We start from the raw sequence: 27,665 nt of genomic DNA on the forward strand, positions 1-27,665 counted from the left end.
GTGCTTTTCAGAAGGGCCAGTGACCAGCTTGTAAACAAAACACTCTGAGATACTGTTTTTTAGGTTTAATTGGAATTCCGTTATTATTTCAAGATCCTTAGAGATCTCAACGATAAGATTTTCTTCCAATATTATTTTCATTTGAAACTAGAGACTGTTGATTTTTAAGACTGTACTGATAAATGTTTGTGATTTTAGAGTTGCTACTGACTATTTTAATTTGGCTTTGGCAGGGTCCTTTAAATGATGTTGTCTTGGTGTGAAGGGAACAATATCCGGATACTATAAATAATAGATCGATAAATTAATGGCATGAACGATTTAGACAATAAAAAGGCAAATATAAAATTGGAGAAAATATTTGTAATACTATAAGCCACGAAAAGGCTGAATTCTCTAACTAAAAAATTAAATAGAAAATGATGCTTTTTAAGTCAGTAAAAATAAAGAACAACTTAATAGAAAAATAGGAAACTGGAAGAACAAAGAATTAATAGGCAAGGAATTATTATATGCTTAAATTATGAAAAATGCTTGATCTAAGTAATTAAAGTTATCATTATGTTTTTGCATATCAGCTTGACAAAAAATTAAGTTTGTTAATCCTAGGTGTTATTGAAAGTGTAATCAGAGTAAATGATAATTGGTTTAGTTTTTAATGAGGGCATTTTGGTTATATCCATCCAAATTAAAAATCCACATTAAAAATCATATACACTTTAGTGCAGTAATCCCATTTAGCAATGGTACCTCATGGATATACTTACAAAAGTCAGCCAAATATGTAAAATAAAACCTCATGAAGTTAAAAGTTGGGATTCACTGAATTGCATCTGCTTGATTTCATAATGTGCATTGGTTTTAGTATGTTGTTGTTCTGCTATCTGTAATCAACTATAATAGAGTAATATATTTGGTGGTTTTGGACCAAAATGCATGCTACACATGTGTCTGACTTTGATGGCCTTTACCTTTTCAAGAAAACTGTTGCAAACTTGAGCAAAATTTTCCTAGTTGTAATATTTTAATAGTGTCATGTAATGTAAAACATTTAGAAATACTCCTAAGAGAGTTTTCGATGTCAAGCGGAAATGCTTCTCTTCTAAGTAAATACCACCCTAATTGATTAAAAAAAAACAAAGAAACAAAAAAAAAATCCTCATGATATCACTGGCCCCAAAGAGAAAAACATACAGATTTTCATGATGAAGTGATTGGTTAAAGAAATAAAATCCTACAGTGGAATATTATGTAGTCTTTAAAAGTAACAAGGTAGAACTATAAGTGCTGTTATGGAAAATTGGTTCTAACACATAATACATATACATGTATTTTGTAAATAGATAGTTTATCCTATAGGAGAATGGTTGTAATTTTTGTGTTCTTTTAAAATTTCTCAACCATACATATGTTTGTTTACATATTTATAATGTCAAAGGTTATATGAGTCTTGGGTCTATAAACCATTTTCTATTTTCTTTATAACTGCTTGTCTTAAAAATAGCTATCATATGTTATTAAAAATGAAAAAGAACAAAAAACCCAAGAAAATTATGTGTTTATTCTTCTTAATGCTATCAAGTTATCATTTAATATGAGGTATATTTTTTATTTTGCTTATGTATATTCAGTCAGAATTAATGATAGAATCTTCCCCCACCACCTCCCTACCCCAATACTCTTGTAACTTATTAATTTGTTACAGAGAATGACCAAAATGACTTAAATAAATAGTTATCTCCTGAGTGTCCTTGACCTTTCTTTATAGTTTAATTGTGGTCCCTTGAACCAGAGGGCAATCTGCAGACATTTTCTTTGTTAGCAGAATGTGTGAAACTGGGTTTCAGGACTGTGTCAGAGAACTTTTTAATCATGATGCACTTTTTGGCACAAGAAATACCTCCTCATGGATTATTTCAAAGATGGTGATTTATTTTTAATTTTTAATTTTTTTTTGAGATGGAGTCTCACTCTGTTGCCAGACTGGCATGCAGGGTGTTGCGATCTTGACTCACTGCAACCTTCACCTCCTGGGTTCAAGCAATTCTCCTGTATCAGCTTCCCGAGTAGCTGGAATTACAGGTGTGTGCCACCACTCCTGGCTAATTTTTTTTTTTTTTTTTTTGTATTTTTGGTAGAGATGGGATTTCACCGTGTTGGCCAGGCTGGTCTTGAACTCCTGACCTCAAGTGGCCCATCTGCCTCAGCCTCCCAAAGTGTTGGGATTACTGGTGTGAGTCACCATGCTCGGCCAAAGAGGGCGATTTCTTTTCTTCTTTAATTACACCAGGGATGGAAAAACTCTTTTCCACCTGTGTTTTGTCTTGATGGCTTTAGGCCACTCATCTGGTCACATTTAGATCTGCCTACAGGGAAGGATTACTGTAATGGGATATGACCATAGCAGTTCAAAGAATAAAGAAACCAAAGTGACCAGAAGTTCATGTTAGTTTAAAACATTATAACTGGGAATCTGAAACAGTAAGACATCCTCTTCGGTGTTTGATGGAGCATTCTTAACTTGTAGATTTTCAGGTTTTTGTTTGTGCATTTGTTCAATAGCTTGCCTATTTTTTGTCTGGCTATAAACTTTTGTATTTGTAAAATGATGTCATCTGAATTCAGTACAAGATTATCCACCATAAAACAAGTAAAGAACGATGACAGTAAAATTAATTTTATGATAATTGAGGCTTTTCTGTTAATTTTTTGAGCTATACCTTATTGTTGGTGATTTTTCCCTCAAATGATTAAATTCTATGTGTCAATGGCAGTTCATTTTCTTTTAACTTTGAAAATTTAAGGTTGTACAAATTATTGCAATCATTTCAAGTAGCTCTTTTGTAGTCTGTGTCAAGAGATTTTACTCCAGTAATCTTAGTTTTAGGAGTTTATTCTAATTTTAAGACAATAATTCAAATGAAAGATTATTTATACACAAAATGTTCCTTAATAGAAGAATGTGTGAATTATGGCGTATTCATTAGGTAAGAATTTTATGCAACAAGTAAACTGATAGTTATAAACCTCATGAGGCAATATTGAAAAATATGCATAAAAAGAAGGAAAATGAGAAGTGGATGCTACCACCAAAGCCAGCAAAATTACTATTTGGGTAAAAAAGTCAGAAACGTTAAAGAAATTAGAAAAATAAAAATAGTTGCTATGTTGAAGTATGGGAAATATGGGTGAAGTTATTTATTTCTTTAATTTCTCTAATGTCATAAGTTCTGCAATAAATAAAAATGTACAGAAAAAGGAAAGAAGCAAAGCTGGGTCTGATGGGAGAAGAACAAGGAGATGACACAGTCACAGATCTGGGTGCAATGATAAATAAACTAGGCCTTTTCTGTGGGATCCTGTCCCAAATGACTGTTCTGAGACACAAAGCAGGGATTACAATGACCTCCTTCAATAGACGAAAATATTGTAATATTTTACAATTTATTCAAGTGGTATTGTTTTTTAAAAAATTTTTCTAGGTCCTTTTCCTTGCTGAATTCTTCTGGCCTTGTATCCTGTTTATAATTCTGACAGTACTTCGTTTTCAAGAACCTCCCAGATACAGAGACATTTGTAAGTTTTACTTTTTATATACTTTTTGAATTAATCTTTGGAGAAAAAAACTCATAGCACTCTTTCTCGTTTTTTATAAACTCTGAATGATGAGTAAAACGAATAGATAGGGTTTCATTATGACAATAACAACATATTTGGAGTATATGTCAATAAGCCACAATTTAGGCTTTGTCTTTTAAGAGTGATATTTACACAGGTTCACTCAATCTAGCACACAGATTTATTCTTCCAATTAAAACTGACACAGTTTGGGAATAGGTAAATAGCCATTATAAATATAGAAAGAGTAGAAGAAGTATAAGTGGGAGATGCGGTTCACTGTTTATCAGCATGATACTGATAGTAATGTTGATGGTGATGATGATGGTGGTGAGAAAATAATGATGCTGATGATATGATGATGATGGTGAAGATAGTGATGATGGAGATGATGGTGATGATAGTTATAATGGTGATGAAGATAATGATAGTGGTGATGGTGATGATAGAGATGATAGTAATGAAGGTGATGATGATGATGAAGATGATGATAGTGATGATGATGTAGATGATAGTAATGATGGTGATGATGATGGAGATATGATGATGGAAAGGATGATAGTGATGATGGTGATAATACTAGAGATAATAGTAATGATGATTAAGGTGATAGTGATGATGGTGATGACAATAGTGGTGATCTTGATGGTAATAAAGATGATAGTAATAATAATGGAGATGATCAGGAAAATAGTGATGATGGTGATGATGATGAAGATGATGATAGTGATGAGACTGATTATGATGGAGATAATAGTAATGATGGTGATTATGATGGAGATGACAGTGATGATGGTGATGATAATGGAGATGATAGTGATGATGGTGATGATAATGGAGATGATAGCAATGATGGTGGTGATGATGATAATGGAGATGATGGTGGAGGTAATGATGATTGTGATGATGATTACAATGGAGATGATAATAGTGATGATGGTGTTGTTGGTGATGATAGTGATGATGGTGTTGTTGGTGATGATAGTGAAGGTAATGATGGAAATGATGATGATGGTGATGATAGTGATTACTATGATGATATTAACAGTTGTGATGGTGATGCTCTGATACACTATTACTGGTAACTTCCTGTGCCTCGGGAAAGTGGTCAGATGAACCATTTTGTTTATCTGCGTTGAAACCTTAACAAAATCACTCCTTGAGAAATAATGGCCTGCTTTGTCTCTATCAGGCTATACCACTTGTATGTATAATGTGGTTGACACTGTAATCATTACATCAGTGAGGGATTATTAAGTGTGGGATTTACCAAAATAGTGTGTCAGTTATATTTAGGTTTTACACATATTAGGACCATTCCTATCAGTTTGTCTTTGTTGTTTGGGGATTCTCCTGTGTGTTGCAGAATGGAAAAATGTAAAACCATGTGAGTAAAATAGCATTTAGGAAAAGATAAAAGCTTTTCAGGGTTTCTACTTTATTATTTATTTATTCAATAAATATGTATTGAGCGCCTTTTGTGTTTCAGGCCTTGCTGAGAATAGAATGGTGGACAAGGCATTTTCCCTCCCTTTACAGAGCTCATTGTAGGGCCAGACTATTACAATGCAGTCGGAAAATTGCCATGATGGGATTTTACACAGGGAGCCGTGTGAGCACACAGGAGGGATGGCCAATCCATTCTAAGGAAAGGCATCTGAGGCAATGTGCAACTTTGTCAGAACAAGGGAGTGCAGAGGAGAAATTGTTTAGGCAGGGCAGACAGCATGGACAAAAGCCTAAAGTGCAACCAAAAAAGGCAGAGATATGGCTGGAGAAGTAAGCAGGGTCAAATAAAGGGCTTTGTATGATGTTGAGGATGGTGAACTCTCAAAGAACATGAAGGAGCCATTGGAAGGTTTCAGGCAAGGTCATAATAAAATGAGCATTTAGGGGTCACATTCTGGATACTGGAAAAGGTTGAATTAGGGGTGGGTGGAAAGCAACACTACAGAAGGCAAGATCAACTTGTGGAGCTCTGGAGTAACTAGGCAAGAGATGGTTGTGCCCTGAAGCAGGGGGAAGAGGCCAGATTTAATGGACATGAAGGAGGTAAGATGGGCAGAAACAACTGTCTGGATGCATGAGGACAGGGAGGTCTTTGACTGGAACAGTTGAGTGGAGAGTGCACTCCCACCAAACTGACAGGGCACAGGATGTGTAGGGGATTTGGGGAGCTGTGCTCAGCATGACCATCTTGAGTCTGAGGGACTCTTGAGATTGTCAGGGTGAGCCACCTAATCAATCAGATTATGAATTTGGAATCACATAGATGAGGACACCTAAGAAGGAGAAACTTCCAGAATATAGGCCTCAGGAAGAGCGCATTCAAGGGATAAACAGAGGAGACAATAAGCAGCAACCAGAGTGCTGGAAGGCAAACAGAGATTTGGAGTCTGCCTGGGAAGCATTGAAAGAAGGAGGCATGGCAGAGTGACAGGTGCTGTTGCTGTGTGCTGCAGGAGTAGATAAAGGCTGACAAGTTCTCCAGGGCAGTTCACTGGAGGGATAGGATGAGGAGGGCCAGGCTGCAACAGCCTGAAGAGCAAAGTGGGTGAGAAAAGGAAAGGTAAGTGATTAAAAAAAAAAAAAAAAAAAAACAAACAAACCAGGAGTACTATGCAGGAGAAATGGGCAAAACAGGGCAAAAAATGCTTGCATGCAACCAGAGGATAGCATGGTATCAAGACTGATAAGAAGCCTCAAAATGATAGTGGCTAATGCAAAATTGTGAATGATTTAGTTGTAAATGATAGAGAGCACTAAGTCTGCCATCCAGTGTGGTACTAGCTCAGTCCTGCCCTATGGAAAGAGCAGCTTATGATGTTCCTTATCCTCAAAGTTTCCATCCATCCCTTAAACATTTATCAAGCTCTTGCTTTGTATCAGGAGTGCAGTCCAACAAAGATGTGGCCCAAAGAAACACTGGAAATATTTCCCAGAGGTATGCAGATGAGCTTTCCTACAGAAGGGAAGGCTTTGTCAGAGTCTCAAAGGGGCTCAGGAGTCAAAAGTGATCAAGGACTGCAAGTTGAAGCTCCATCAAGCCCCCCATCAGCTCTGTGGGGATGAGCATGGCGTGCAACCTTTGTGAACCTCTTCTCTATAAAGACAGCAAATTTCTCCTGGCTCCCAGGGCTGCTGTGAGGGCTTGGAGAGAAAGCCGGTCAGGAGCATGCACTCAGCACCAGGCCTGGCATGGAGATGATTTAAAAAATGCCCATCCCCCTCCCTCATGCTTCCCACTGTTTTGGGGTGACCTGATGTTACCATGCCAGGTCTTTAATCTTGGAGAGAAAATGTGTCCAGGGCTGAAGTCTTCAGTTTCTGACCCATTGAGCACTCTCTGTGGGGCCATCATTCCTGATGTGTTCCTGGAGAGAGAGATGGGACACAGAAGCCATGCCAAGGAAATGCACTCTCTGGGCACTGTTGCTGACCCCTGAAGTCACCACTGTGTGGAAGATGTTCTGTGTCTGTCCTGTTACAGGAAGAGCTGGCCCCATTCTTATGCTGTGACTGAGAAGGACCTTAGGAAAGGTGATGTGGGTTTTACAATTTTAGAATGAAGCCAAAGACTGCATATATGAGTATTTTCACTAAGAATAAATAATCTTCCAAAGTTAAGATTATTTGCATAGTAAAATGAAATTTCCTGTTAAGTACCTTGAGAGATTAAAGCTTGAGAAGTTTTATGTATATGTCTGTCCCAGTAAAATTCTGTTTGTGCTGTTGAAGTTAGGCTTGTGATCACCTATGGTGTGGGCAGGCTGCACATGCAGGTGGACAGGCACAAGCCCAGGGCGCTCCTGCTTCCTCGAGCTACATATGAATGTGAAAACAGCTGCCAGGGCAGCGCTGCCTTTGTGTTCTCACTTTCAGGGACTGGAAAAGAGAAAAACAAGAAGCGGTCAGGGACCCTGGGGAGACCTAGGAAAGTGCTCCAGGTTTCAGACTGGCCCTGGCAATCCCGGGGTGCTGGACAGGCATCTCCGTTCCAGGCCTGCTCCTGGAGGTAGTGAGGTGCAGTAGAATGAATATTTGACCTGGAGTCATTCTTGGGTTTGTGTATGATTTGGGGAAAGACACACTTGTGATTCTCAGCATCCTCATTGTAAAACATGTTTTTAATTGTATTCCATGAGATGTCCAAGACGTTCACACCTGTTTACTTGTATTACAAGGTGGCCCAAAGATACAAAGCCAAATGTTTAGTCTTGGAGATACACTGCATCCCAAACTAGCATCCTCAAATTCTCTGATCCACTGAACACCTCACTGTGGTGACTTCCATTCCTGATGTGTTCCTCAGAAAAACAGGACACAGAAATTATGCTAGGGAAATACACCTTTTATTGCTAGCTGGGATATAACTCCAAATCCTTTTATGGTATATTATTCTAGAGCACTGAGCCATGTGTCTGCTAATAACTCCATTTGTTCCCTTAGCTAAAAACCTATTCATGTATTTTTCAATTCATTCATTTAGTGAGTGTCTTCTATGTGACAGGCATTGTGCTGAATGCTGGGCATAGGGAGTCTCTAAGTCCTGGATTGTCTCCCTGACCAAATTAGATGTGAGCAGTAAGGCTGTCAGCAGGGTTTCATGAGCTACATCGTATTAGATTATGATGGTTATTGTAGCTTTCTTTTTCTTTTTTTCTTTCTTTCTTTTTTTTTTTTTTGAGACGGAATTTTGCTCTTATCGCCCATGCTGGGGTGCAATGGCACGATCTCGGCTTACCGCAACCTGTGCCTCCTGGGTTCAAGTGGTTCTCCTGCCTCAGCCTCCTGAGTAGCTGGGATTAGAGGCACCTGCCACCACACCCAGATAATTTTTGTATTTTTTTTTTAGTAGAGATGGGATTTCAACACACTGGCCAGGCTGGTCTCAAACCCCTGACCTCAGGTGATCTGCCCACCTCGGCCTCCCAAAGTGCTGGGATTACAGGTGTGAGCCACCATACCCGGCTGGTAATCGCAAGTTTCAAGTTGTTGCAGCCATCAGCATCCTCACTACTCCCACTCTCCTGGTGGTGTGAAGGAAGGATATGGTTGGGGATGTGTAAACAGCGTGTTATCCACAGAGGTGACTATTTTCTAGTGACGTCTGTCCTGAAAAGTCCTATTCCGTGTAGAAAGACTTTTTTTTTTTTTTGTATTACACAATATTTAACAACTATATTTAAGCATTCAGAATTCAACTGGCATTAAGCTTGAAGTTTTTGCTAAAACTAAAAACTCCTACATTTTTATATGAGATGGGAAGAAGCATCCTTTTTATTCTTCCTGCTCACAGCTTGTTCATAGAGAGCCGTGTCTGGAAGCTTGGCTGTGCATCAGAGGTATTTCCACTCGGTGAATGGGGAATCTCGTGAATCCTGTAGCTATGGCTGCTCAGAGCCATTCTGCCTTGAAACATGCGTATTGACCCTGGAAGAAAGGTGTTAGATATAAAGATGTTTCATTTTGTTTGATTTTTTTTTGTCTGAGTCCTTAGATCTCCTTTAAATTAACAGCAAGGTTAATAATATAATAATATATTATATTACAATTTCAACTCAACAGGAATTCCATGTCTGGTAGCAGGTATATGGACTTATTTCTTCTTTGCATCTATTTCTAGGTTATTTGCAGCCCCGAGATCTGCCCAGCCGTGGTGTTATCCCCTTTGTTCAAAGCCTTCTTTGTAACACTGGATCAAGGTGCAGGAACTTCAGCTATGAAGGGTCGATGGAGCATCATTTTCGGTAAGAGAAGCACAAAGATCTTTTTCAAAAATCTCAGAAAGCTGACACGTAGGACAGGCTTCTGCTTTTTGTAAAGCCTCAATAATTTGGGATAGGTCAGAGATCATGAGAAGTATAGAAATTAAAGTTTTATTAAATTCAGAGTCACATAATTCTGGCTCCAACTAACGGTTAGCTTCCAGCAGGAGATCTTTCCACTGCCACCTGCAGGACTCACAGGGTAATAACTGATTAGCAAATGCTATTTGCATGTGATAATTTGTTTTCTGTAGGTTAAAATTATGACTTCAAAATTACTTGTCTAGCCAACTTTTCATTTTAGTGCCACATGCCCCTAGAACAATTATTTTTTGAGCTACCTACTGGGTTTTTTCTACTGTGCTATTAGTTGACCAGAATCCTGTCCCTAGCTGACAGCAAATAAAAACTGGGCAGTACTGCTTTATTTGTCATAAACCACCTAAATGGACTACAGGACAGGTAAGTTGCTTTCTCTGAGTCTCTGAATGCTAAGCTATGCAACTGACACTGTAGTTGGCCTTAAAACTCAAGAAGAGAAGGAGAAGAAGAGACGAAGTGAGGGAGTTTCACTTGGGGGATCCTGAATTCCCTGGAAACTTATCCCAGGTGAAGTTAGGAAGGGAAGCAAGTGACTAGTTGATTATGAGAGTTTGCATTAACAGGTATGAATGATCTGAGTTTTATTTAATCTGTATTTACTAATATTAAATAATCTAAGATGTTTAAATGTAAAGCAAATGTTGACATATATGATCTTTATCCTCCACCTTTAAAGTTACAAGAGGAAAATTAAAAGTTTCCAGATAATTTTCGGCACATCAGGTACAATATTTATAAATGGTGTTGTTTTAGTTCATTTGGGCTGCTATAATGAATACCATAAACTGTGTGGCTTATAAGAAATAAATATTTATTTCTCATAGTTTTGGAGGCTGGGAAGTCCAAGATCAAGGTGCCAGCTGATCTGGTATCTGGTGAGAACCCTTTCCATAATAAATGACACCTTCCAGCCGTGTTCTCACATAATGGAAGGGATGAGGCAGCTCTCCAGGGTCTCTTTAATAAGGGCACTAACCCTATTCATGAAGGCTCTGTCCTCATGATCTAATCACCTCCCCTATATCATCTTAGGGGTTACGTTTCAACATAAAAAGTTGGGCATGGGAGATGCCAACTTTCAGACCATAGTAGGTGCTTACTTTTTCTGAGACAAATCATATAGAAATATGATATAAAGAGGCTAATTTGAAAATACTGCAAAGTCATAACCCTGAAAAGTTCAATGGCCTTTTCTTGAATGTGTGGAGAAGGGAAATATACAAAACTGTTTTTCTTGGAAGCATTAAAAGAGCTTGAGACTTAGCAGAGTCTTTATTTCAAGTCTTCTTACCTCTCTTCCTTACTTGGAATGGGAAGTTTAAATGATGTTGAAGTGGAAAGGATACGATTTTGAGGCTAAACAATACTGGCTCTGTTACCTTTGGTTCTGTGAATCTGTGCAAATTAATTAACCTCTCTGAATCTGTTCACTCACTTTAAGTTTTGTGAATGTTAAAAACAAATACAGAAAACATCTAGCACAATGCACGGCACAGAGGCATTCAACCAATGGGAGTTAATAATAACAAATTCTTATTACTGTGGCTGTAACTATTATAAAAATACTACTTGAAGCCCAGGCGTGGTGGCTCACACCTGTAATCCCAGCACTTTGGGAGGCTGAGGCGGGCAGATCGCCTGAGACAAGGAGTTCAAGACCAGCCTGGCCAACATAGTGAAACCCTGTCTCTACTAAAAATATGAAAAAATTAGCCAATGTGGTGGCGGGTGCCTGTAATCCCAGCTATTGGGGAGACTGAGGCAGGAGAATTGCTTGAACCCAGGGGGAGGTCGCAGTGAGCCAAGATCGTGTCACTGCACTCTAGCCTGGGTGACAGAGTGAGACTCAGTCTGAAACAAACAAAAAACCCAAAATTACTTGATACCAGGAAGTAATCTACCTTTGTTTTCTTTGTGTTTTTCTACGTCAACATCCTCACTTCAATGTGCAGAAATTCAGGGATTATAAAAGCAACCTGGTGAGATTCTTCACCTAACATTCTGAGAGTGGTAGTCAGGTGAATAGTTCACCAGCATTGCAAAGCCTTTAACTTTGAGAACCAAGAATGAAATTCCCCACTTTGTCTAGTAGCGCCCAAGGAAGAGGTATAAGAAATACAAAATAAAATAGGGAAAGGAAATTTTTAGGAGTAAGGAAAGAGGGGAGAGGGAGAAAGGAGACAAGGAAGAGTGAAGCATGCTGTCAATAGACCTGGCTACTCAACTAAGTAGATTTCATGTGTTTTCATATTGGAGCAACTGTGGATTCAACTGAAGTTCAAACCCATAAATAAAGACTCATTCCTGATTATTTTGTGGTAATTGTCTCGGTTTAAAAACACCTGAAAGCAGCTGGGTGCAGTGGCTCACGCCTGTAGTCGCAGTGCTTTGGGTGGCCAAGGTGGGCGGATCACGAGGTCAGGAGTATGACACCACCCTGGCCAACACAGTGAAACCTCATCTTTACTATAAATACAAAAATTAGCTGGGCGTGGTGGCGGGCGCCTGTAGTCCGAGCTACTCACGAGGCTGAGGCAGGAGAATTGCTTGAACATGGGAGGCAGAGGCTGCAGCAAGCCGAGTTTGCGCCACTGCACTCCAGCCTGGGCAACAGAATGAGAATCTGTCTCCAAAAAACCCCACAAAAACAACAAACAAACAAACAAAAACCAAAGATACAAAAACAAAAACAAAAAAATCTGAAAGCAAGTGTCACAGCTAATTTAGTTCGTAAGTTTCTGTGACCTTTATAATTCCTTAGGTAAGTTCACTTTGGACAGAAATCCCAGGTACCATCTGATGTAGTTTATGATTAGGAAAATCAGCTCCTCATTCCTGCTTTTGTTGGGGGGTTTCCCCTTCATTTTAACAAGAGGATTTCAGAAACATGAAGCACTGCAGGAAACAGAACTGGATATTCTTGCGAGTGTTAGTGGTCACTCCTATTTTGTTTAGTTTAAAATGCTTTGTAATGCTAATATGCCGTCTAAACCTGCCCCTCACTTCCCTTTCACTGTCTGACTACCTTCGGGAGGCTGATCGCCACACCCATGTCGGGGCACGCCCACCCTTGGTCTACAGCACCCGGTGCCTTGCCTTCTCGGCTTTGGTTGGGTGACCTTTCATTTGCAGTTTCTTGAAACGTTTCCAGCCATTTCCTACTGGTCTCATTTGGTGGTCATCAATATTTTTATTTTTTTGTCCATTCTCAAACATGCCCAGATACCCAGAGGATCATGTGACCCTCTCTGCCTCTTTTCCAACAACCGTACTGCCTGGTTCCTAGCCTTACTTGATTATCACCTGCTGCCGCCTCCCCTCAGCTTCTCAGTTTGCTTTTCACTCTCTTGACGCTCTTTTTTTTTTTTTTTTTTTTTTTTTTTTTTTGAGATGGAGTTTTGCTCTTGTTGCCCACGCTGGAGTGCAATGACGCGATCTCGGCTCACCGCAACCTCCGCCTCCTAGACTTTGTTTGTTGTTGAGACAGAGTCTGGCTCTCTGCTGCCCAGCACTGCAACCTCTGCCTCCCGGGTTCAAGCGATTCTCCTGCCTCATCCTCCTGATTAGCTGGGACTACATTGCCCAGACCAATATCCTGGAGTGTTTCCCCAATGTTTTATTCTATTAGTTTCATAGTTTCAGGTCTTAGATTTAAGTCTTTAATCAATTTTGATTTTTTTTTTTTAATGTGGCAAGAGATAGGGGTTTAGTTTCATTCTGCATATGGATATCCACTTTTCTCAGCAGCGTTTATTGAAGAGACTGTTCTTTCCTCATTGAATGTTCTTGGAGCCTTTGTAAAAAATAAGGACTGTAATGTGTGGATTTATTTCTGGGTTCTCTGTTCTGTTCCATTGATCTATGTGTCTGTTTTCATGACAATACCATGCTGACTTGGTTACTAAAGTTTTGTAGTATATTTTGAAGTCAGGTAATGTGATGCCACCAGCTTTGCTCTTTTTGCTCAGGATTGCTTTGGCTATTTTAGGTCTTTGTAGTGGCATATAAATTTTAGGATTTTAAAAAATGGTTTTTTCCCCCCTATTTCTATGAAGAACATCTTTGGTATTTTCATAGCGATTGTATTGAATCTGCGGATTGCTTTGGGGAGGATGGACATTTTAACAATATTGATTCTTCCAATCCATGAACATGGAGCATCTTTCTAATTTTTGTGTGTCCTCTTCAATTTCTTTCATCAGGGTTTTATAGTTTTCATTGCAAGGATTTTTTACTTCTTTGGTTAGGTTTATTCCTAGGTATGTTATTTTATTGGTAGCTATTATAAACGAGATTGCTTTCTTGGTCTCTTTTTCACATTGTTCACTGTTAGTGTATATAAATGCTATTGATTTTTCTTTGTTAATTTTGTATCCTTCAACTTTACTGAATTTGTTTATCGGTTCTAATAGTTTCTTGGTGGAGTCTTTAGGTTTTTCTCAATATGAGATCATGTCATATGCAAACAAGGATAATTTGACTTCTTCCTTTCCAATTTGGATGTCCTTTATTTCTTTCTGTTGCTGGATTGTTCTGACTGGGACTTCCAGTATTATGTTGCATAAAAGTAGTGAAAGTGGGCATTCTTGTTCCAAATCTTAAAGAAAAGATCTTCAGTTTTCCCCGATTCAGTATGATAGTAACAGTGATTTTGTCATATAAGGTGTTTATTGTGCTTGACTGTATTCCTTCTATATCCAGTTTTTTGAGAGTTTGTATCATAAAGGAATGTTGAATTTTATCTAATGCTTTTTCAATGTCTATTGATATGATTGTATAGTCTTTGTCTTTTGTGTTTTGATGTGATGAATCACATTGATTAATATGCATATGTTAAATCACTCTTGTGTCCTTGGGATGGATGAATTCCACTTGGTCATAATAAATGATCTTTTAAATGTAATATTAAATTCGATTTTGTCAGTATTTTGTTGAGAATTTTTGCATCTATGTTCATCAGAAGTATTGGCCCCTAGTTTTCTTTTTTGTTACTTTTTGTGTGGATGTCTAGTTTTGGTATCAGGGTAATACTGGCACTGCAGAACGAGTTTGACAGTATTCCTTCCTCTTCAACCTTTTGGATTAGTTTGAGTAGGATTGGTATTAATTCTTGTTTAAATGGTAAAATTCAGCAGTGAAGCCATTGTTTGGGTCCTGAGCTTTTCTTTGAAGGAAGAATGTTTATTACTGCTCTCTTATTACCTGGTAGTGGTTTATTCAAGTTTTGGATTTCTTTATGGTTCAATCTTGGTATGTTGCAAGTATCTAGGAATTTATTATTTTTTTCTCTGTTTTTCAATTGAAGAGAACACACAAAAAATATAAAGATATTCTATGTCCATGGATTGGAAGAATCAAAATTAATAAAATGTCCATACTCCCGGCATGAACCTGGGAGACAGAGCTTGCAGTGAACCGAGATTGTGCCACTGCACTCCAGCCAGGGTGACAGAGCAAGACTCTGCTCCAATGATTCTTTGTTGCTTTTCTGTTTGAATGATCTGTTCAATGCAAAATATGGGGTGTCAAAGTCTCCAGCTGTTATTATATCGAGATCTGTCTCTCTCTTTAGCTCTGTTAATATTTGCTTTTTATATATGGATGCTCCAGAGTTGGGTGCATTTATATTATTTTATTTATATTATTATATTTATATTACATTTCCCTGTCTGACAGGTCACATATCTCTGTCACTCCAGGATTGGTCACTGATGACTTATTTAGTTTGGTGAGGTCGTGTTTTTCTGGATGTTGTTGATGCTTGTGGATGTTCATTAATGGCTGAGCATTGAAGAGTTAGGCATTTATTCCAATCTTTGTAGTCTGGGCTTGTTTGTACTCATCCTTCTTGAGAGGACTTTCCAAGAATTCAAAGAGGAATAAATGTTGTGACCTAAGCCTGTGGTCACTGCAGCTGTTTCAGCACTAGCTGCTTCATTCCTAAGCCCAAGAATACTGCAACTCTTGGAGGCTCCCAGGTAATCAGCCTTGTTGGACTTAGGGAAGTTAAGAGAGCATTCTCTGGGTTACCAGTTGAAGTCTCTTGCTCTCTTCCTTCTGTTTCCCGTAATCAGAAGGAGTATCTTTCCACACCGGGCTGTTTGGAATTGGGGGAGGGGTGATGCAGGCACTCCCATGGCACCATGTTGGATCACAACTGAAGCTCATGTTCTTCCTGACCAGTACAGTACTGGGGCTTACCTGAGACCCATGGCCACTACTTCCTGGCTGTTGCTGATGTTCATTCAAGGTTCAAGGTCACCTTACTCAGCAGGAAGCCAATCCTGCTGGGACTGAGTCCATCCCATCAGGGCAGCAGATTCTCATCTGGCCTAGATGTGTTTAGAAATGCCATTGGGAAGAAAAGGCCTGGAATCAGGGGCTTCAGAAATCTGCCTATTACTTTATTTTACAGTGGCTGAACTGGTATTCAGCTTGCAAGACAAAGTCCTCTGTAATATTCCTTGTCTCTTCCTCAAGCAGAAGTCTTTCCCCAAGCTCCACTGCCTGGAGTTGGGGAGGGTTGATGTAAGCACTCTTATGGCTACTACAGCTGGTATTGCATCGGCACTGCAATTCCCCTGCCTTCAAAACCAGTAGAATACCAGGGCTTATCTAAGGACTGCAGTTTTTGTGGCCTGACTGCCACTCAAATTTATTTGGGATCCCAAACCACTTTATCAGCCTGTAGTGAGGTCAGCCAGGACTTGGATACCTCTTGCTGGGGCACAGGATTCTCATCTGGCTCAGGGCTGGTCTAAATGCTCCCTCTGTGGGCACCAGTAGAATTCTGCCTTTTTTTGCATTCTATTGTGACAGGGCAGCACTGACTTTCAGTACAAAGATTCACACTCAGTTTGCTCTCCCTCCCTCAAGCACACAGAATCTTTCTCCATGCTGCACTGCCTGGGATTGAGTGAGAAGAAGTAGGCAACACAAGACTGTCCTAACTTCTTCAAGGCCTCTTTCCATCTTAAATGTTATGAACATTAAAAAAATAAATGTGTGGACAATTATTTTAATTTTTCTTGGGTTAATACCTAGGAGTAGAATTCTTGGGATAAATGTTTAGTGTATGTTTAGCTATACAATATATGTCCAGGCTATTTGCCAAAGTGTTGTGCAATTTTATACTCCCAACATCAATACATAAGAATTCCAGTTGTTCCACATTCTTGTTAACGCTTGTTATTATGTTGTTCTCTTTAATTTTAGCCTCTATACTGTTGTATTGTGCTTTCTAATTGTAATTTTAATTTACATTTTCTTCATCAGAAATGATGTTAAGCATCTTTTTATATGTTTATTGGCCATTTCAATATTTTTTTGAGGAAAGTGTTCGAATATTTTATACAATTGATTTTTTATTTTTAGTTTTATTGAATTCTTAGAGTTTTTTTTTACATATGCTGGTCACAAGTCTTTAATCATATGTATGCATATTATACATGTATTGTAAATATTATTTTCTAATTTATGCTCCGTCTTTTGAAGAGCAGGGATTATTTATTTTGATAAAATATAATTATCATTTTTTCTATTTTGATTTGTGCTTTTTGTGTTTTTCTTTAACAAAGAAATATTTGCCTAATATTTTTGAAGATCATTCAGAATTTTTCCTGTATTTTCTTTTAATAATTTTAGCTTTTGTTTACAGGTACAATTTATTTTCAGTTTATTTCTTTCTATGGTGTGAGGTAACTTTTGAGGTTTATCTTTTTAAGTATGTATATACAATTCTAGTAGCATTTGTTGAAAAAACTATTCTATTTCATTAAAATACATTGGGACCTTTGTTTAAAATCAATTGATTTGTTAATAGTATGAAGGACTGTTTTTGGACTCTCAGATCTGTAGGTTTAGTTTCACAACATCACAATATAGCAAGTATTGCAATAAAGTGAGTCACATACATTTTTTAGTTTTTCATTGCATATAAAATTTATGTTTATATTGTAGTCTATTAAGTGTGCAATAGCATTGTCTAAAAAATGTACACACCTTAATTAAAAGAACACTTTATTGCTAAAAAATGCTCCTGATCATCTGAGCCAATCTTTTTCCTGGTGAAGATCTTGTTTTGTTGCTGATGACTGCTGACTGATCAAGGTGGTGGTTGCTGGAGATGGAAGTGGCTGTGGCTATTTCTTTAAGCAAGACAGAAATGAAGTTTACTGCATCATTGACTATTTGTTTCATGAAATATTTCTCTGTAGCATGTGATGCTGTTTTATAGCATTTACTTACAGTGGGACTTCTTTCAAAATGAGAGTCAATCTTCTGAAACTCTGTCACTGACTTACCAACTAATTTTATGTAATATTCTAAATCCTTTGTTATCATTGCAATAATGTCCACAGCATCTTCACCAGAAGTAGATTCCATCTCAAGAAACCACTTTGCTTGCTTATCCATAAGAAGCAACTCCTCATTCATTAGTTTTATTATGAGATTGCAACAATTCTGTCACATTTTAAGGCTCCACTTCTAATAGTAGTTCTTTTGCTATTTCCGTCACATCTGCAGTTACTTCCTCCACTGAAGTCTGGAACCCACTCAAAATCATCCATACATTTGAATCACTATCTATGACTCTATAGCTTTATGAAATGCATTTCTTAAATAATAAGATTTGAAATTTGAAGTTACTTCTTTCTCCACGTGCTGCAGACTGGATGTTTGTTAGCAGGCATGAAAACATTAATCTCCTTGTACGTCTTCATTGGAGCTCTTGGATGACTGGCTGCATGATCAATGAGCAGTAATATTTTGAAAACATTTTTTTTCTGAGCAGTAGGTTTTGACAGTGAGTTTAAGATATTCAGTAAAATATGCTGTAAACAGAGGTGCTGTCATCTAAGCTTTGGTGTTCCATTTATAGAGCACAGACACAGTTGATTTAGCATAATTCTTAAGGGCCCTAGGATTTTTGGAATGGTAAATAAACATTGGCTTCAACTGAAGGTCACCAGCTGTATTAGTCCCTAACAAGAGAGTCAGCCTGTCCATTGAAACTTTGAAGGCAGGCATTGACTTCTCTCTAGTTAATGAAAGTCCTAGATAACATCTTCCAATGCAAGGCTGTTTCATGTGCACTGAAAATTTGTTGTTTAGTGTAGACACTTACACCAATTATTTTAGTTAGATCTTCTGGAAAACTTGCTTCAGCTTCTTTATCAATGCTTACATCTTCACTTTGCACTTTTATGTAAGGGAGATGGTTTATTTCCTGAACCCTCATGAACCAACCTCTGCTAGCTTCAAACTTTTCTTCTGCAGCTTCCTCACCTCTCTCAGGCTTCATAGAACTCGAGAGAATTAGGACCATTCTCTGGATTAGACTTTGGCTTAAGGAAATGTTGTGGCTGATTTCATCTATCCAGACCTCTAAAACTTTTTCCATATCACTTTCTTATCTTTTGTGTTTTCACTGGAGTGGCACTTTTAATTTTCTTTGAGAACCTTTTCTTTGCATTCACAACTTCATTAACTGTTAGTGAATTGCATTTATTAACTGCTTGGTGAAAGAGTCCTAGCTTTCAGCCTATCTCAGCTTTTAACATGCCTTCCTCACCGAACTTAATCATTCCTAATAATTAATAAACACGGGAGGCGGAGGTTGCAGGGAGCTGAGATTGTGCCACTGCACTCCAGCCTGGGCAACAAGAGTGAGACTCTGTCTCTAATAATAATAATAATAATAATAATAATAATTCTACCTTCTGATTTAAAGTGACAGACATGTGGCTCTTCCTTTCACTTGAACAATTAGAGGTCATTGTAGGGTTATTCATTAGCCTAATTTCAATATCATCGTGTCTCAGGGAACAGGAAGGCCCGAGGAGAGAAGAGAGATGAGGGAATGGTCAATCAGTGGAGCAGTCAGAATACACCCAAAATTTATTGATGGAGTTCTCCATCTTATATAGGCATGGTTTGTGGCAACTCCAAGCAATTATGATAGTAATATCAAAGATCACTGATTACAGAACACAATAGTAGATATAATAATAATGAAGATTTAAAGTATTTTGTGAGGATTACCAAAATGTGACACAGAGACACAAAGTGAGCACATGCTCTTGGAAAATTGGCGTTGACAGACTTGCTCAATGCAGGTTTGCCATGAACCTTCAATTTGTGAAAAATACAGTATCTGTGAAGGACAATAAAGCAAAGCATAAAAAAACAAGGTAGGCCTGTACACAATTCAATAATTGTTAGTTTATTCACAGAGCTGGGCAACCATCATCATAGTTAATTTTAGAAAAATTTCACCAACCCAACAAGAAAATCTAAATGTATTATTAGCATACGCTTCTCATTTCCTTCCAATCTCCCCCACGCCTAACCTTGGGCATACAACTAAACTACTTTCTGTCTCCATAGATTTTAGCATTCTGGACATTTCCTACATATAGAATTTGTATAAGTTATAGGCTTTGTTTGGTGACTGACCTCTTTCACTCAGCACAATGTTTTTAAGGTTCATTCATGTTGTAGCATCTAAAATACTTCATTTTAAAACTGATGATCAACTAATATTCCATTGTATAGATATAGGACATTTTCTTTATCTTTTCGTCTGTTGAAGTACATTTGAGTTGTTTCTACTTTTAGGCTATTATGGATAATGCTGGAATATTCACGTGCAAGTTTTAAAAAAATGTATGTTTTTGTTTCTCTTTTGGGTATATGCTAGGTCATATGATAGCTCTATGTCTAACATTTTGAGAAACTGTCAGATTGTTTTCCAACGTGGCTCTGCCATTTTGCTCTCCCATCATCAGTGGTATAAAGGTTCAATTACTCCACATTCTCACCAATATTTATATTTCTGTTCTTTAGATTGTAGCCATCTAGGTGGATATAAGGAGTTATTCCATTGTGATTTTGATTTACATTTCCCTAATGGTTTATGATGTTGACAATCTTTTTATGTGGTTTTTGGCCATTTGTATGTCTTCTTTGGAGAAATGTCTATTCAAATCTTTTGCCCACTTTTAATTGGATTATTTGTCTTTTTATTATAAAGTTGTAAGAATTCTTCATATATTTTACAGACAAGTCCCTTATTAGATATATGACTTCCACATCTTTTCCCCACCATTTTCTGGTTGTTTTTCCACTTTGTGATTGTGTTTTTGAAGTAAAAGTTTTTAATTTTCATGAAGTCCAACTTACCTATTTTTTTCTTTTGTTGTTCGTGCTTTTGGTGTCATATCTAAAAGGCTCAGCCTAATCTACAGTCATATTTACTGCTATATTTTCTTCTAAGAGTTTTACAGTTTAGCTTTTACATTTTAGTCTGTTATCCATTTTGAGTTGACTTTTGTGTATGGTGTGAGGAAGGGATGGATACAACTTCATTCTTTTGCATGTGAATATGCAGTTGTCCTAAAGGGTTACCTTCTATCTATACATTAGTTTTGAGAGAATTAATATTTTAAAAATATTGAATCATTCAATCCATGAGCAAGATATAGGTCTCCATTTATTTTAGCTTTCTTGAATTTCTCTCAGGAATGTTTTTGTAGCCCTCAGTTCTATGTATATTTCATTAAATGTATTCCTAAGTTAATATTTTTTTGGTATTGTTTTAAACATTTTGATTTCTCAAAGAACTAAGAATAGAACTACCACTGTATACAACAATTTCATTACTGGATGTCTATCCAAAGGAATATAAATCATTATATTAAAAAGATATCTGCTCTTGTGTATTTATTGTAGCACTATTCATAAGAGCAAAGTTATGGAATTGACCTAGTACTGTCCTCCAATCCTTCCTCTCTGGCACAGATAAATGGGAGCAGTAATGTGAGTCAGCCATAACAGCCTTCTTAGGAGAATTATTTCTGCCTTTGGATCTACTTAGAAATAATTCTCATTTGGTAAGAATTTGTCCTTCTTGCCTAAGCAAAAATTAACAAAAATTGTGATAGAAAGAATAATCATATTGCTTCACATTCCTTGCTTATTCTTATAGTCCTTATGCTGAAAATGTGCATATCTCAGTATTAGTCTCACCATTGCCGTACCTCTTCATGCTTATTTATGCAGTGCTGGGTGCTGGATGATCCTCACACCACCCTATTAGGTGGGTAATATTTTGATCTTATTTTAAAGATAATCTCCCAAGTGTGACATTGTTTTAAAAACATTTTGACTCCAAGGGAGCTTTCATTGGGTCTAAGTTTTCTCATCTTCAAACTGAGGAAGGGACCTGAATAATGATTTCCAAGGCCCGATTCACTTCTGACAACCTCAAGTGGATCCTTCACAGAATTGCAGGGATATCTCTGGGTGCAGTATCGGTCGTGGCTCTTTGAAGGGGTGATTCTCAGTGTCAGTCTGAGGGCTGAGAAAGTTCAGTCATCTCTGCTCAGTGGCCTTCTTTTGTCCTCCCCACTGCAATCTCTTTTATCCCCCACCTTCACTTTGCAAGTCTTTTCCTAGCCTGGCAGGTCAAGCACTACCTGATAAAAGTCTCAATAAAGACCTGTACTCAGAAAGGAGGAAACTACTGTCCACCCAAATCCTATTATAGCTCTAAGATTTCCCTGCCGCTCTGGAATTCACCTTCTCTGTCTCACACACACACAAATTAACATTTAATCAAGGATTTTCTATGCATTTTTCTGCTATAAACATTTCTTATGTTAATGATAGTTCCTAATCTGGTCTTAAGGACAAATTGAGGTACTTTTGAGATAATAACTAGAAAAAGAACGTAAAACCTGCTCATTATTACCAGGGAAACTCATCTTGAATTACATTGATTTCTATAATCTGATAATTCTATGGTTTCCCAGGCGAATCTCATGTTTGGGTGAAGCAAGAGAGTTTGAATCATGGTTCACAGCTTTCAGAGGTCATTTTTAGCCTTTAATATGAGGCCTCAGCAGAGAAGTAGTTTCTTGTTGTGCTTTTGAAATTCTGATCCACTCAAGTTGAAGGCCACACTTAAAAGGTAAGATTTCTGGTTGGGCATGGTGGTTTATGCCTGTAATCCCATATTTTGGAAGGTCAAAGTGGGAGGATCACTTGAGGCCAGGAGTTCAAGATCAGCCTGGGCGATATAGCAAGATCCTCTTTCTACATTTTTTTTTTTTTAAAGCAAAGCAAAACAAAACAAAACCAGGTGAGATTTCTGTTGAGTGTATGTAGCAACCACCTGTAGTAGAAGGCCATCTGAGCCAGTGCTCAGTTCTCTGGACTCCAGACCCAGTTTTGCTGCAGACAGTCTGTTTGCTTTTAGCAAATTCACTTTGTTTATCTGGGCCACATTTCCTCATCTCTAAATAGCTGACTTGAAAGTTATTGAATTTATTTTATTCATCAATAAATGTTGAACCTGCTTTGACTTCATTATAGATTGTGAGAATTAAGTGATAATATTTGTGGAAGAGATTTACTGTAACTCTTTGTGATGTAAGCTTTGTTATTCTTTCATGGTAGATTTACATGTTGACAACTGTTAATTCATTTTCACTATGTTCTCTAATTTGTAAAATAAAGGTGTGGAATTAAAAAACTAAAACATTCCCCATAATTGTCTCTGTCTCCTCCTCATGCAGAGATCATATCATGTCTGTACTGTTCACTGATGTATTTATTCCACTGCACATCACCGATGTGCAGGGCATGCTATATAATATGTGTCAAATAAATTTTTTTAAAAAAGGTTTATAAACATAAAATGGCTGAGCTTTCAGATAATACAGAGAATGAAGACAATTTTCTAATTTTAAATTTGTGAAGATTTTTAAAATAACGATTTCTCTTTTGGATGAGGGTCAGGTAAAATGGGCTCTCAGGGTAGATGATGGGAGTGTAAATTGGTACCAAGTTTAATTGAAAACAATTTGGTATCACAAATCTTAAAAAATGCCAAGGAAACTTATTCTTGTCAAAGAGCTTCATTTGCAGTATTTATTCTGTTTAAAGTTTGTCTAGGTTCCAAACTACAGCTGACCCCAAGAAAGTCAACAACCTGGCCTTTTTAAAAGAGATACAAGACCTGGCCGAGGAAATTCACAGAATGATGAACAAGGCAAAAAACTTAAAAAAACTTTGGGCAGAAAGATCCAACACTCCAGGCAAGTAAATCTCTCATAACTGACACTACCCACTTGGACACAGCTTAGGGAGAGCTGTGGAGGCTGTGGGAACCCAGAATGTTTAAAAAACGCTGAACTCTTGCCTGTGCTAAGCTGTCATTGTGAGTCTTTCACGGATGAGGCCAGCACCTGTAGATGGTTGTGGAGGGTGGAGCTGCATTCTCTCTCCTCAACCCCCTGGGAAGGCACCTTGTGCCGTGCACACCCTGCACAACCTTCAAAGGGCTGCAGACCATCCTGACTTTGTCTCCACAGTTACCTTCTCACCACTCTGCCTACTCCTTTACACTCTTCGGCTGTTGTCTTCCTTTCTTGCTTTCTTATTCTGTTTTAAGAATCTGTCTCCACCTTCCCCAAACATACACACACACACACACACACACACACACACACACACACACACACACAAATTCCCAATTTGTTTCTTCCTTCTTGTATATTTGGATTGGTCTTTTCCACGTAAGTAACACTTTAAGACTGGCCTTGGATGATTTATTTACTTTGAGTACAAGCCTTTTGGATTATTGGGGTGAATTATTCCCTAAACAAAAGCAATTTCTGTTCATTATAAAGAATATCCACATTATAAATGGCTTCATCTCATTTATAAATCTACAGTAGGGAAAGTTAGGATGGATAAAGATCTTAGAGAGTTTGGCTTACAAATGGAGAAGTTTGCACCTCAGAAATAGGCAGCCAGTTGCCTCTCTTCACATCCCTGAGTCATTGCCTACTGTGATATTTGTTAATAAATGGGGGCATTCAGTTAAATTTGAAATTTAAATAACAAAAATTTGTTACTATATGTATGTCCCAAATGTTACATACTTTGGTAAAAAATAATTTATTTCTAATCTGAAATTGAAATTTAATTGGAGGTGCTCCGTTTTAAATTTGCTAAATCTGATACTCCTAAGTATACAGCTCCAACTATAATTCCTATGTAATTTTTTCTTTCTTCATGGAGTATATACAAAACCATGAAATAAAGAGTTTGGCAGTAACATGAAGAATGCACTTCCCAAGGCAGATGGCATTATGTGATATTTTGAAGAGACAAAATAGCACCTTTGTCCAGGATGTGGCAGGGCTGGCCATGGCCTCCCTGAAGGCTGATTTCACAATGGACCCAAAATGTATCAACAATAGACCAGAACGGTTTCAAACACCAAATGATGGAGTTCTTATATTACACTCTATTATGGGATCATTCTACTTTTATAAAATTTGATCTTCAAATAAGGTTTTTAACATGCTGTTGAAAACATAATCAATTTGTTTTGAGATGAAGTCCCCACTTTATTTCTAGTTTTCTATTATTTGAACCATTTTCTATGGTATATGTAACTTACAATAATCTGAAAAATTATAATTTCACTTTTTTCTCTTCAAGTTTTTCCTTCATGTTTTTCTTTTATAAAAAATTTTCATTTATTCCCTCTATCCTATCCTGAATTTTTGCAATGCCCAGTGAAATTAGATACTAATAAAATAATACAATACCCTTTGGCAAATTGTGGAAATTTGGTTTACCAGTTAAATTTTTTCCATGAATATACTTAGATTTGGAAATCTATTATGATAGCTTTCTTCAGATAAATCTTATGAAGATAGATTTATTCTTCAATTTTGGTGTATTTGGCTTTTGGGCCAGGGCTCTTGAATACTCCAATTGACTTTAGAAGTAAAGTAGGCATTTAGCACGTGCTTTTTCATTGATGATTGAACTAATATCTCTTAAATCTTCTTTATTATAGATTCTTCTTATGGTTCCAGTTATTTTTCAGTAAGTATCTTAACAATAGTTTGAAAATTAGTCTTCAGAGACAGAATGGTTAAGTTTACAACACTGAAGTTTACGTTCTCAAAGAATTATTTCTAATGACTTGACTTGTATAACAATTGTGTAGAAGCTGGATTTGAGAGAGCTAAGATCTTTGTAAATATGGTCTAAAAGACAAGTTTGAATTTTCTGAAGCAAGGTTCTGGGCCTGTGAAAAGCAGAGGTGAAACCCGAGGCCAGCAGGTGGTGGGCGATCCACAGAGTTGCTTTGTAAGATGGCTACAGAGTCTGTCTGATCCCAGGGATGGTCTGAGATTTGTGCTTGGTACATAAGCAGTGATTCCCTCGAGGCACGAAGCCCTCAGTTAAGGCACTAGTTATCAATAGGGGATGATTTTGACCTCCAAAGGATATTTGCCAATGTCTGGATGCATTTTTGGTTGTCTCAACTGTGGACCAATGGGGAGGGTAATATTAGCCTCTAGTGGGATGAGGCCAGAGATGTCGCTAAGAATCTTAGAAAGCACAAGACAGCTTCTACAACAAAGAATCATCTGACCCAGAACATCAGTAGACCGGTTGAGAAATCTCAAGTTAAGGTGAAACCTTGACAATATTAAAAATTATTCCTTGCTCATATTGCAGCACCAGACACTGACTGACTGTACAGGGTTTTGTAGTAACATTGCACTAACAGAAGCACCTGTGTCTGTATCTGTTTAATTCTAAGAAAGATTTAGATAGCTCAAAAAAAAAAAAATGCCATAAAACCATTCGGAGTAAAGTAAAAGAATAGGGGCCAGCTAATGAATCCTGGAATGAAGCAGGAATGTCAGTGTATCCATTAAATAATGACACTAGCAAAGAGGATTGAACAAACACTCATCTTAACTAGGAGCTTTCTGATGCAACAGGTCAAAAGGAAAATATGGGACACACACACTCAAAATCTTACGAATAATGAAAGAACTTAAAAATAGAATAAAGCATCATTTAAATGATTACATTAGCATTTAAAAAAGAAATTATAATACCTGATGCTTGTGATATTGTAGCTTAGTGATAATCTCACATGGTTGTGACAATAAAAAAAAAGATATAGTAATTTTTGGAAAAGCAACTTGATTTTTTTTGCCCCTGTAATTGTTCTGAAAATTAATGTTATGTATAATACAATAGAAATAAAAAGCTGTATGCATAAAATGTTCATTGATAATGATGGATAATTTGAATTTCCAAGATAAAGTGACCTTGATGGCCTTCTTAGTACAGTTACTTAATAGTAAGTATAGTATGTGGAAAATGAGTATGTTATTAGATCAAGTGCAAAAAACAGAGGACATTATCATATCCATTGTATGTTTGTGATGTAAAAACATTTCAGTACAAGGAGTGGAAGAAAAGTGGCTACAGGAAAGCAGTTCTATTTGTTACAATGAAAGATTTCTAGGTTGCTTTTTTCTTATAGAATTCTGATGAAGATGTTATACTGTTTGATTTTCACTGAGAGTGAAATGGCTATCTGAATAATCTGAGCAGAGGAATGGTGGGACTTGAGTTATGTTTTCAGAGGATTTCTTTGGACATTGCGTTGAGCAGAGACTGACAGTAGTCAGAGCGGAAGTGGGAGTCCATGTAGGGAATCAGCTCATCCTTCTGTGCAACAAATGGAAGTCTTTTAGAACAGATGCACAGTTAGTGAGGGAGGTAGGGAGATGCGATGGTGGTTTTGATATATTTTGGAGCTAAAATCAGTAGGATCTGTTGATGAATGTGAGGTAGGTTATAAGAGAAAGAGAAGAATCAAGGATGACTCTATGTGGTTTGACCTCAGTTACTGGAAAAATGGAGTGGCTGTTTACTGCGGGTGGGGAAAGACTGAAACAGGTTTTTCCGAGGGGAGGGGAGGTAAAAAGGAAATCAGAAATTGATTTGGGGGATGTTAGTGAAATATCCAAGTGGCATTGCCAAGGACATTGTGGGAGTTTCCAGCTTGGAGCTGAGATAAACTCTTTTGGCTGGATATATAAATTTAGAAAGTGTTGGTGCATAAATGACACTTCAAGGCCATCAAGGGAGAGTGTGTCGACAGAGCAGAGAAAGTGGACTGAGCACCGAGCACTTGCATTTGTAAAAGAGTGTCAAGCAAGGAGGAAGAAGTTGAGAAAGTGGGGTGTCATGGAAGCCCAGGAAGGTGATTTTCTAGGAGATGGGGATGATCCATTGTCTCAAGTGTGGCTGATTGATCATGTAACAAGAGGATGGAGAAGT

The 27,665-nt window shown here is 37.5% G+C and overlaps 1 protein-coding gene across 1 annotated transcript in view; it reads left to right on the forward strand.

Moving 5' to 3' along the window:
* Positions 1 to 25,421, forward strand: part of LOC139362630 (ATP-binding cassette sub-family A member 13-like) — a 43,513-nt gene extending 18,092 nt beyond the window's left edge. The window contains exons 2-5 of the mRNA XM_071094139.1: positions 3,483 to 3,576; positions 9,245 to 9,368; positions 23,439 to 23,590; positions 25,369 to 25,421. Coding sequence (XP_070950240.1) covers positions 3,483 to 3,576; positions 9,245 to 9,368; positions 23,439 to 23,590; positions 25,369 to 25,421 — 423 coding nt within the window. The remainder of the gene's footprint in view (positions 1 to 3,482; positions 3,577 to 9,244; positions 9,369 to 23,438; positions 23,591 to 25,368) is intronic.
* The last annotated feature ends 2,244 nt before the right edge of the window (positions 25,422 to 27,665 follow it).

Source organism: Macaca nemestrina, chromosome 4, assembly GCF_043159975.1.
Source record: "Macaca nemestrina isolate mMacNem1 chromosome 4, mMacNem.hap1, whole genome shotgun sequence".
In the NCBI taxonomy this organism is placed as follows: Eukaryota; Metazoa; Chordata; class Mammalia; order Primates; family Cercopithecidae; genus Macaca; species Macaca nemestrina.